The 12,544-nt window shown below is 37.5% G+C and overlaps 2 protein-coding genes across 3 annotated transcripts in view; one reads left to right on the top strand and one right to left on the bottom strand.

Annotated features, from left to right (window-relative positions):
• LOC131425374 (uncharacterized) overlaps window positions 1-12,544 on the top strand; it is a 302,108-nt gene that overhangs the window by 166,764 nt on the left and 122,800 nt on the right. Inside the window, exon 4 of one of the 2 annotated variants that reach the window (XM_058587213.1) lies at window positions 1,993-2,144. The exons of the other annotated variant lie outside the window; for it this stretch is intronic. Within the exon in view, the coding sequence (XP_058443196.1) occupies window positions 1,993-2,006 (14 nt within the window). The 3' untranslated portion in view covers window positions 2,007-2,144. Of the gene's footprint in view, window positions 1-1,992; window positions 2,145-12,544 lie in introns of those variants that run through there. 2 annotated transcript variants of the gene reach the window in all.
• LOC131425372 (E3 ubiquitin-protein ligase HECW2) overlaps window positions 1-12,544 on the bottom strand; it is a 104,442-nt gene that overhangs the window by 85,480 nt on the left and 6,418 nt on the right. The gene's annotated exons all lie outside the window — the stretch shown is intronic.

The following is a 12,544-nucleotide window of genomic DNA, read 5'->3' as shown; positions in this document are numbered from 1 at the left end:
GGGTAAGTAACTTTTTCGCCATATCCTAATAGTAGGCTCGAACCCGGCGAAAAGACCAAAATTAGGTTAAAACCGGGTATAAATAAAAAACTTATAAAATAAAAATAATAGTAGGCTTTGGACGAAGCATGATACAGTGATGCGAAAGCCTGATTAGCTACAACGTTTAATACATTTGTTTCTGAACACTGGAAAAGCTGAGTAAAGTACCCTTTAGCATGGATATTTTGCCCCTTTAGTTTTTAGAACGGTTCGTTTTTAGAAACATGATTGTTCAACTTTATTCATAACCACAATTTTTGAGATAAAATTTCAGGATACTGAAAATTTCCCAAAAAGTAAAAGAAAACAGAAATATTTAATAGTAAATAATTCAACTAAATGCAATTAAAAATTTTCTAAAATTATTTTAAAAACTTACTACATTGACGACTATTCATGCAAAAAATACATGCGAATTGATAAAAAAAAATGGATCAAGCACATTTTTCAAAATGAATTGCTGTATATATCATTATAAAAACTCACGCTGCGCCCTGGCTAAGGTGCCTGTGATCTTGATACTAAATATTAGAATCTTCCAATAATAATTGTGCTAATGACTTCGGATTTCTCTCAATTATTTTTTTAACTCGAGTAAGGAACAACGTCGTCGTTTGTTTCTTTTAGCGGAATAATATTCAAAAACACATTTGACGTCAGAGTGAGCGTGATTTGCTGATCGATACAAATTGATTCACTGTCATCTGATAAGTTCGCTTCGATCAAATGCAGCAAGCTCGAACGCACATGTTGTCAAAATCGCTTAGCTTCGCGAACTCTTTTTGCAAAACTACAACACAAGCGTGATCGATGCAAGCAAGCCAAAGTAAACACGACGCGGTAACAGTACATCACATCACATCACTTCGCTAATCGCGTTCATCCTGGCAGAAATTATAGAGTGCTGCCAAAATGAGTGCAAAACGCGGAGCGATGAGAACTGTTTCAAAACACTGCACTGCACTGTTACAGCGTCGCATTCACTCTGACAGATTTACTTTGATCAAATGTAACTAACTCGCGCCCACGTCTTGACACTTCATGTGACTCTTGCACTCTGGCAGCAACACGAAGATAATCGATCCGATGCGAAATTAAAAAAAGAGTTGCGCGATCATTTGATTTCATCAGAAAAAGGTACGATTCGCATTGTGCTTACTTTGGTACGATCGCAATGTGCTTACTTTGAAATACAATTTAATATTTTGGACTGGAGTCAAATGGCCTGAAAGTATAAATCAATTATCTGGAACTTTCTGTTGTAACCAGGTAAACAGAGCTGTGGTTTTGCATCGCGCATGCTATCTTCAATATGAGATCGGGCAAGTTGGTCACATTTGATCGAAGTGAACATTCCAGAGTAAATGCGACGCGGTAACAGTGCACCGCATCGAATCGCTTTGCAGATCACGCTCACTCTGGTCCAGACAAATAAGTCTGAGTAAATATGATGACCTGCGATTTGAGCTCTTCGAATTGACGGCTCCGAGTACGATTGCTCCTGCTATTACGAGTAAAATTTTGCCTCCCCGGTTGTTACTGGGGAAAGTTACTTCGGAATCTTTTATGACCGGAGCATTGTTCCACTAAAGAAATCAAACGATTTGCAGTGTATCATTTATATATAACAATTTATCATTACTTCAACGATACGTAATGCTTTCTATACGCTGTGTAGTCTGTTTTTAAGAAAGGAAAATATATTACACTCTACCAAACATGGTATAACCGTGCTATCTATATACCTTGTAGTGCACACCTGAAATAAAATGTCGTTAACGATGGATGGTAATGAGGAACCGGAGAAAATTTTTAAAGCTTCGAAAAACATTAAAATCAATTTAGCTGTTACGATTTTTTCTTCTTGATCCCGTAATAGGTTAACGCGTGCACTCTGTATTCAGTTTTTGTTATCGAAAGAAACTATATTTTCTTTCTTGTCTGTTTCAGGTACGTGCCAATAATGCCTAATTGATGGGATTTAACATACTGCAGCCAATGTAAGTTGTATAATATATTTGATTAAGAATTAACGAAAAATGCAATCCCGTACATTTACAATTAGAATGTTGTTTGATATTGAAGGTTTTAATTTGAATCTAAAATGAACTGAATACGTCATTAGTGTCATGAACACAGCTCCGTAATGTTTTATTTAACATAAATTTAGATCTATAAAAACAGTCCAGATTTGCTAATAACACTTAAAATGACCAAATCATTCAAACGTTAAATTAATGTTAATGTTAAGATATTAATCGTGTTCACGTCTGTCCGGTTATCGGTTATGTCTCTGACATTACTCAACCGCTCTCTTTGAATAAAGATTTACTTACTCGCAATACGTACGATTCTGCGTATGAACAAAAAATGCCACTAATAGTTCTTGCTGAAATAAAAAATGGCCCTGAAATGTGCCGATTAAAAAAATCATCAACGTAAAATAAATAGAGCATACTCTACCCGCTAGATGAATCAAATTGGGTTCGTAGACAATTATTGCAAAACTATATATTAATTTATTCATCGGCTGTAGCTAACGAAATGAAAACAAATTTTCATAGTAGTTTAGTTTATGCAGGACATTTTTGCACTGCGTGCCCGCCCCTAAAAAAATCGGAAATATTGAGAAATAACATCTATTTTAGTTCATTTAGTGGTGTAATAATTCCATTCTTACAATTACTATAATGAGAAATAAGTTCAAAGGCACATTGCTTTAGCTCTAAAAGGGCATTTATGACAAATCGATAGAAGTTCATTTTCATTTTTTGCCTATTTCCGGTATCAGAATAGCCAAATAAATTGATATGGTCCTCAGCTAACAAGACCAATATTGTGAAGAAGTTTGAACAATTTTTTGTGTGTTTTGTATCGTCATTTCAAGTTGAGGCATGACATTTTCAACACACTTTACCGAATAATTCCGAAAACGGCAGCAGACTATGGAGGAACCGAACCTTTCAATTGAATCTTAGCATGCGAAAATTGTTCCGTTGCATTTTTTCCATTGTTTCATACATTTTACCGCGTTACTCTGGAACCGAAAGTCAGATCCGGACAAAATTTAATAGAATGCTATTGAACTATGAGAACTCCCTCAGCATATATAGAAATCTATGTTTGCGATTTTGGGAAAATCAAGTGAACTTTTCCGTGCACATTTGGTTATTTCGACACCAGAAATCAGATTCGGATAAAATTTCGCAGCAGCCTATGCAAATTAGCCCAGTCTCAATGAACAAGAAAATCGTATGATATTTTTTCAGATTTCATTGCAAATTTTACGTCGCTGCTCTGAAACCGGAAGTAGGAACCCGATAAAAGACTATGAGACCTTTCATTTAAATATAAACTTCCAAAGACCCATCCAGCTGATCCTGAGAAAATCGACTGCACATTTGCGTTACATACATTCTCTGGGCATTGGTTGCAAAGTTGATTTTCACAATGACCTAATAACCTTTATTCAAGAGCTAGGTAAAATCTGCTTTAATCCATCTAATGGTGAAATGATGCTATTCTCATATCACTCATTTTCCCATATAAAACACTATGATATTTTTCAAAATACTTTTCTTTGATTCTCGTAAAAAAAACCAATAAAGCTGTCTCTGAGAAAACGAAGAGAATACCACAGTTTCAGATTATTTTGCAACCGGAATAAGGGAACCGGTATAGCCGAAATCGGTTCGCATGACCGTATACCAACATCCCTGCATATTGGATTAGCCTTTCTCTTTTTCTTCTTCTTCTTATTTAGGTTGGCGTCACCTCACTTGAGATGACACTGATTTGATGACACAGCCAGCCAGTTAATTTTCGTTTATAGTCCAATGGACTTTCCTTTCACTGGACTACAAGCGAAAATCTCGCTGTGTGGCTACATCAAGGTCAAAGTACGGATAAAAATCTATCTTTCTTGCGAAATATTCGAATTTTCTCCGGGCTAACAGTGATCAGCTTTGCTTCAAATTCAGAGATTAAATTTCGGAGGAGTTTCGCATGGGATCATTTCATTTTATTCTAAGCCCGTGGTAATCGGTTAAAATATTTCTAAAATAAATTAGGAAGTTCCATTTGGAAATTTTTAGTCACTTTTCTTCCGGAACCTTTTACGTTATTCGAGTTTTTACGTTATTTGCATCGTCACTTCAAGTGACAGAAGTTTTTAACTTTGATCTCCTTATAACATTCAAAGCGGAAATCGTATTTGGATAAAAATTAGGTTTTTGGTTTGTACAAAAGTACACGCCTAAATATTCAAATTCTGCAGCGAACAGTAGTCGGTCGTCACTTGTTTTCGCCCGAAACGTCAGATAGGATATGTCACTTAGTGAAATATCCCTAAAGGGTCACATAAATTGCGTCTGCTTAGCGGATCAAATTGAACTACTGATGAGCCGAAGGCGAAACGAGAAGTAATTAAAAATTATAGTCTTTCAAGATTTATAGTACTTTCAATTTGTGAAAAGCGCCAGCCATTTCTAATAATTCGAAATGGTTTTGATTTTACAGTTTAATAACTGTCTCTGGTACTTCTGGAACCAGCCAGATCTACAAGTTAAAGAAATGTGTTATTCAATGGTGAGGAAATTACTGCTTTTTACATGGCACATATGAAAAACATTTTCAAAATTGAATTTTTGACGCATACCACCCTATAATTCCAGAACCGGAAGTCATATTCGAAAAAAGTTCAGGCATTTTTATGGGACCATAAGACCTTCCGTTTGAATCTAAGTTTGTGAAAGCCGGTTCTGCTATTCCGGGAAAATCCGTGCATACATACATCAAAAGTTACTTTTCACAGTGATTGAATAACCTTTCTATATGAGAAAGTCAGAAACGTGTTAATTAATTCAATGTTTAATCAAGAGATTCCCCAACCTTTATAGTGAAAGATTCGGAATTAAATTGCATTCAGTAGTAATCATCGCACTTCCGACTGCATGTTTGCCCTACCCACAAGCATAAAACATCAACAACATCCTTTCATGCGGGTTCCCGTCATGATCGATATTACTTTTTTTACAAGCGACGGAAATGTGTTCTTTATCCAATTCCCATCGTTCTGCAGAGCGCGACACGCGAGTGACGATGCTGATTTTTCTGATTGACGCGGAAAGAATGCCAGAAACCAATCATAAACCTACTTACTGTCGCAGCCCAACGCGAGACCCACCGAGCGGAACCCCCCGTAGCTGCAAACCGGCGAACCTTAATCCAAACAACAAACTCCAATAAAAACAATTAAAACGTTAATTTGCAATTTTTCCTCGGTAGCATCTCCGGTAGCAACCGTTGAGTAGCGCGAAGATGCGGGTGATGCGATATCGGATTACATACTGCGGCCCGCCCCCGTCTACAGACCACGTCCCGTCGTGACCCACGCCAAGGGGTGTAATCAAAACAGTAGCCTGCACTGAACCGATAGGAAACCAGCACCGCACAGCATCTATCTGGAACGGAAGCAAGAACTGCGGACCGATGTTTGCGAAGACTGGCGCGAAGCTCCAATTGGATTCTTATCTGGCGTTCCCAGAGAGCCACATGTGTTTGGACAAAAGGCGACAACGGCTTGCGGTTGCATGAAGTGCTCGGTCGGTTGCGGGCCTTTCTGGAAGTGGATTATTTCAATAATCCATTACAAGCCCTAGCTTACAATATGGGAAAGTCTTTAGTAGTAGCTGTATTATTTAGTCGGAGATTATAAGCACAATCTTGTAGCTCAAAATTTTGAAGGCCACCGAAACCGTCAATAATGGATTCGTCAGCTTCTACAACTAAGTTTAGCTAAATTGTAATTCCAAACAGGCGAATTCCAATCAATGACAACCAAAGGAAATGGTAAACATTAATATTTCGTGAGAATGTTTTCAGTCTACACGGTGATTGAGTTTTGCAATAACTGAAATGACATGTTGAGTTATCATTTGATGCGATTTCAGAGAAAGTAATATTCAAGGTGTTTATTTTTGTTTTTATGAATTCCATTATACAAAAATCACTCGAGTGTCAATTGTATTAAATCTATCTCGAAGCCAATAACGCTGGTCTTTCTTGTTGCAGTTGTCTGTTGAATGCAGAACACTCCCATCATGCAAATGCAATCGTTTGTTGCGTTGCTAAAATGGCCGACTTAATCTAATTCAACATTGTATTATTCGAGATTAGTTCATCCTACTGCGAAGTGCAAGACTGCAGGAAGTGATCCGATCGATTGCAGTGTCACCAACTACTCAAACTGATGTGAAGATGACTGCCGTTAATCGGAATGTAAATCATCGATCAGGAACGCCTCGGGCCGAAAGCTGGTAACGAAACGAAACCACCTCCAATGTATTAATTTATCGTTAGTTTACGTTTGATCGAACTTCAGAGGCTAGAGTCGCGAGATCAAACACCGCATCAAGATGCACATCTCGACGGCAATAGCGCAAGGTGTGATTATCGGTAGTTTCAAATCGTTCACACGCAACTTGCATTCGCGGTAAAGGCGTCGTAGACGTCGTCGTAGTCGCCATCGCCGTCGTCGTCGTTTGCATACTTAATACGGACGTTTGAAAAGTTCCTACCCCGACTGCTTAGTGCTGGCCGGTGCAAGGTGTCGCTGAGATAATTGTTGGTCACCGGAGCGGCAGCATGTGCGGAATTATTAATTAGACTGAAGCACGCACTTCGCTTTGATGTGTTCTAGACGCTGCCTACGCAGAAAAAAATATCTCAACTGATTGCAATTCATGCAGAATCGGAGACCAGCTGGTACAATCAACGGTGATTATTTTGCAATTTTCGTATTCTCGCGTCAAGGGAACTAAATTTATTAACTATAAGATACTTTTGGAATGTATAATAATAATTAGAAACTAGGAGGACAGCCAACTCAACTAATCAGAAAGTACAAAATTGTCGTTTACAATTCCTTTGCTAGAGACGAACAAGTCGAAACCCGAATAACTGGAAATATCTGACCTGAACGCGGGTGTAGGAAATGCCAAAGATTGACTTAAGGGAAACATTTGCCTAAGAATTTAATTGATACAGCAAACTAAACTTCCGAACAGAGTACAGTGTGAACAGTTTTTTCCAGCGTCGACGGTGCGAAAAACTCAGCGAGGAATATCGTTGGCAACCAAATGGATTTTATCCCGGATCCGGGATTCCAACACATACACACGCCGGCAGCTCAGTCATCCCCGATGAGGATAAAAACCTGTTTTAATCCACCTAGTGGTGTAATGATGCCTTTCTCATGTACATATAATATTGTGGTATTCTATTCAAAATTTTTCTCTTCGATTTTTGAAAGAAACCAAGAGATTGTTTGTGCATAAAATACTGAATAAAACAGTGCTTTGATTGCGTAAGTAATCCTTAAGAAAACGAAGTGGGTTCACTATTCTAGGCACTTCCGGCACCGGAACCCGAGAACCGGTATAATCAAAGTCGGTTCGTACGGCCACCAACTAACATTAAGGGACGGTGTACAATATTGAAAACACTTGACCCTATAACTCCGGAACCGGCAGTCGGATCCGGATAAAATTAAGAAATTCCGTATGGTACCGGAAGACCTTTCATTTGAATCTAAGTTTGTGGAAATCGGTCAAACCATCGCTGAGAAAAGTGAGTAAAATCCATTTTGGTATATATGACCACTATTTCCGGTACTTCCGGAACCGGATACCGGGAACCAGGATAGCCGGTATTGGTTTGTTTAGTTGCCTACTGATAATGACTATCGATTTGTGTAGTTTTGAGACCAGTTTAGGAAATTTTTTACGTTTTTTGTTTCGCCGGTTCAAGTGACGGTGTACAATATTGGACTCACTTTACCCTATAACTCCGGAACCGGAAGTCGGATCCGGATGAAATTCAGGAATTCCGTATGGGACCACGAGACCTTTCATTTGAATCTAAGTTTGTCAAAATCGGTTCTGCCATTCCCGAGAAAACCTAGTGAGATTATTTGACACATACACACATACACACACAGACAATTTTCACTAGTCGGTTTTTCAAGTGATTGCATAACCTTTCTATATGAGAAAGGCAAAAACGTCCCGGATAGTCCCGGATGGTCCCATCCCGGTCGTCCAGGTATAGTGCGAACAGGCTATAAATCATGCATTTCTTCGCCTATGATATTAAAGACCGAACATGAAATTAATACAACACATTCCACTGGCTGCAACTTTTCTTCTATTGGATAAAAATTAACCAAATTTTTTCACAATTCTTCTTTGACGTGTATAATTTTGCGCATCAATAGCATAATGTATGTATATTATTGCTAACAAGCAGCAGACGGAGAGGAAAGATGAAATTGAATGAAACAGCGACAAACGAAAATTTTGTGAAAAAGTAGGGGAAGATGTTCGATTACCGGCACCCCACCGTAACTTTTGACAGAAAGCAGATAGCGTCATTACCGCAAATGTCATGTGTGTGTAATAGCTGCACATTTTTTTGTGCCAAATACCCAAGCAAACAGACGCTTGTACTTTTTGCTGCGTTCAAAACAAATTTTAATTGCGTGAAAATCAAGACAAAAGCTTTTTCTGACTTTTTTTATAGCTTCATAAATTGAAGAGCATCAGTATAAATTCCGGTTTTCCTTTGAATATTTGCATTCTTTATATTTTTCCAAAATTTCTTGGGGTACTGGTAACCGAACACCTTCTTTTAAATGGCCAAAATTTATCATTTTACTAAATTGATAATAAAGTTTTTTCAATCAATGGAATCCACTTAGTTTCTTAATCAGTTGTTAAAAAAGCAAAGCAAAGTAAAGCAAAGTCTTGGCATTACATTGCTTTTGTGGAATTTGGCCTTTCTGTTTCAACAAACTTCGCAGCCGATTCTTAGTGTACAGAATCATTGCATGGCTAGTATTATGGATCCTACTGACACTAAAAATCCTTCCAGGTCGGGGCTCGAACATACGACAACTGGCTTGTAAGACCAGCGTCCTATGCATTGAACCGCAAATCCGGGAGTTGTTAGCTAGGGACTTTAGCTTTCGATTGATGTATAGAAATTCGCATAATGTGCACTAAGTCAACAGTTATGAGCTAAAAATAAAAGGGTGCCGGTAACCGAACACTCTCCCTTACCGCCCGTTGAGGGTTCGTTAATCAGTTAATCAGTTACCGTTACTTGATTCAAACATATATTTGATCATAGCTATGCCTTTAGCTACAAGTTGAAAATATGGGGCGCCTTTCCAAAATTACCGTTATAGGAGAGTGATAAGTTTTTGATCGCGAATATCTCTCATTGTACTCAACGAAATAGCATCATTTTTACTTCATGTCATCGGAAATATGATCAGCAATTTATGATTAACTTATCAGTAGTACGGGTTGGCGGTTCAATGCATTGGGCGCTGGTCTTACAAACCAGTTGTCGTATGTTCGAGCACCGACCTGGAAGGATTCGTAGTGTCAGTAGAATCGTAGCACCAGCCATGCACTGGTTCTGTACACTCTGAATCGGCTGCTCAGATCCAAAATTATATTCTAATATTCAGATCTGCAATTGAATTCCAAAATTCAGTTCCAAAATCCAATTTCATTATTAAGATCAAGAATCCCGGTTCAGAACTCAATTCCAAAATCCATATTTATGTTCAGAATTTTGCCCCAGAATGCAGATCTGGAAATTAAATTAGCTGAAAATACAGTTTCAGCTAATTTAATTACTGATTCAGGTTTAGATCCTAATTGTGCACTAGACTCTATCATATCACTGATCCAGATCCTCAATCTAGGTGCTTGAAATCCAAACTCTGAACCTAGAACTAGAACTGAATCTGCACTTTCCATATTACGGATCCAGGTTCCAGATCCAATAATACGGTAGCATCAGATCCATTTCCTGCATCTGAATCCGTATTTGGATTTGGGACAGTAACGAATTTAGCTTCATTCGTTTTTTCGTATTGCACTCGACAGTGTTTAGCACCGAACGATTCGTTTAATCGTACTCACGTCATCATTGAAATTACCCACCCGCCTATTTTGACGTTTCGAAACCATTGTGAAAGCTTAAGTGTATGAGCAAATCGTTATCGTGAATTGATGTAGCGATAACATAGATAATACAAGATTGTAACATACAATTTAAGCATTAATTCAGATGGCTATTGATTCATTGCGTCAACGTAACGGTAATGAAACTGCAATACAGACACATTTCTAGAGGTGAATAGGTGGTTTGAATACTGCAAACGTTTCATGGCGTCGAAGGAAGTGTATGGAACATAAATATAACAAGAATATTACATTTTCAAACATATTCATTGAGAAAAACTTGGAGTGGGTAATGTCGGAGACATAACCACGAGATTTACATAGGACTGCATTCGAGGTGTGTATTATCAATTGATTTGATACCGTTTGGACGTTTAAGATTTTGTAGTGCTGGAAAGGACCATTTGGTTTCAAACGAATGTGTTTGTATTCTAGGAACTAAGGCGACAGTTTTCTAAATAAGTTCTTTACGTTACTTTTAGGGAACTGAAAAAGGACCGTTAGTGGCTTTGGAGTCCTGAAAAAAAAACTATTTGATTACGGATGATTACGTTTGTATTTCAGGAAGTAGGGCGCCATTCCAAGTCATTTGAAAGAGTCTTGACCTAGAAGAAATCATTACATAAATATAAACGTAACACAAGTCGTACAATCGCTCATATATTTCAATATTTCATACATCTCAATATTTTAATGAAAGACTAACAAAATGCTGTACGGGACTCATTTCCGTCTTTCAGAAGGGCCAAATTGTGGAATTCGCTACGATATTACACACTGTTCGGCAATTTTTTCTCGAATGCGATGCAGCCAAATGCTAGTTTTATTTGCGCTCGTTTGATGCGAATTTCGCACAGCCAAAAGTGCACAAAGCTAATTAAATTATTATAAATTTGCACTAAACTGATGATTTTTACCTTTAGTTTGCAAAGAAGTAATCTTATTAGTTCTTTGGATAACATTTAGAGTCATTAGAACGGTTGATTTTGTGTCTTTTTTTCCAATGCAAACGACCAGCAGCTGGATGACGCAATCGCTCGTGTTTAAAGTGGAACTCACTCTGCGAATGTCAAACAGCAGGTATGCTCACAGAAAAACTAGTTGTTGTTTTTCTGTGTTTAGGCTAGAGGAACGGAACCTCATATTCGCCATTGACTGAAGCACCAGTTTAAACAATGTTTTCGTAATAAATGTGGTATCAACAAAAGTCTTACATCTTTTTTCATTCGTTTCGTGAAAGAATTTGTGAAAATACTCAAACATAGAAAAAGTTATTGGGAAAACAAATCTGGAGTATTTTCGTTACACTTTCGTGTTGTGAAATTTTGAAAATGCACCCAGGTGAGCATAGTAAAGAGAGACGTAGTCCTACGTGGAAAATAAAAAGGCACTAAACATCAATTTTGCTTGTATGCACTACCCTAAAACCGAAGGCAGCAACGGTCGCAACAACATGAACCTTTTCATCATGGTGGAATGTCTTAACAAATGATAATTTAGTCTACATGGATAGTTTTAGAGCATTTAAAAGGTTCGTTGAATTCATAAATTGTTTTAATATGACTAGAAACAATGTTTATTTGAAGAACATTCAACTATAATTAAATTTCGCTCGAAGTTCGTTTTAAAATTTGTGCATCGCTCAATTTTATGATTCCAAATTACATCTTTTGACGTGAATACTTCTTACTTTACTATGGAGCTTCTTGATAAATGTTTCAGTTGTATGCGATAACTTCAAATAACCTAAAATTGAAGTTTCTAAAAATGTTTGGTATGAACAAGCGTTAAGGTGAAATTCAGTTCCAAAGTAAGGCACGCAAAATTCCAACCGCAGGAATTGAACGAACCATCGCACAAAGCGTATCGTGCAAAACCGACACATAGAAATACGGAATATTTTCAGTGATTGAGCGCAGTAGGCTTACGACCGTTTCGGGGCAGAGTTGTTGCTCGCGAAGTACACGCAGAATAATCCCGATTGTTTTCAACAGTAAAACTATTAGTTGTCTATCGAAACAAAAAATAGTTGTTTTAAGCCGAGAAATCATATATTCTGAATCTGTTTACTGTAAACTAGAACTTGATTGTTTAGAACATATGGTGATTGTTTCTAGAAAATATTAGCCGAATCAAACCAGATTTATTGTTGTCACTACACCATTAAACCAAATTCTTACAATAATAGTCTCGGCTTGCACCAATTAGTTTCAACCCGTATTCGCATGTTCCCCAAAAGGATTAATTAAAATTTGAGGAAAACTGGGGTGGAAAATAATTTAGATTTGTTTCGTTTTAATTGTGTATCGAAACCCTTGATTATAAGTGAATAATATTTTACGATTTCTGCTTCTTATAGGTTCGAAAATTCAAACGTTCTTTAGCACGAAGAACATTTGACTTCGAAGTGCCCACTTTTCTGGCCAATTTCTTACATATAAATAAAATGAACATAATAAAGAATG

This window comes from Malaya genurostris, chromosome 1, assembly GCF_030247185.1.
Source record: "Malaya genurostris strain Urasoe2022 chromosome 1, Malgen_1.1, whole genome shotgun sequence".
Classification (NCBI taxonomy): domain Eukaryota; kingdom Metazoa; phylum Arthropoda; class Insecta; order Diptera; family Culicidae; genus Malaya; species Malaya genurostris.
This window is presented reverse-complemented; position numbering and strand designations above follow the sequence as displayed.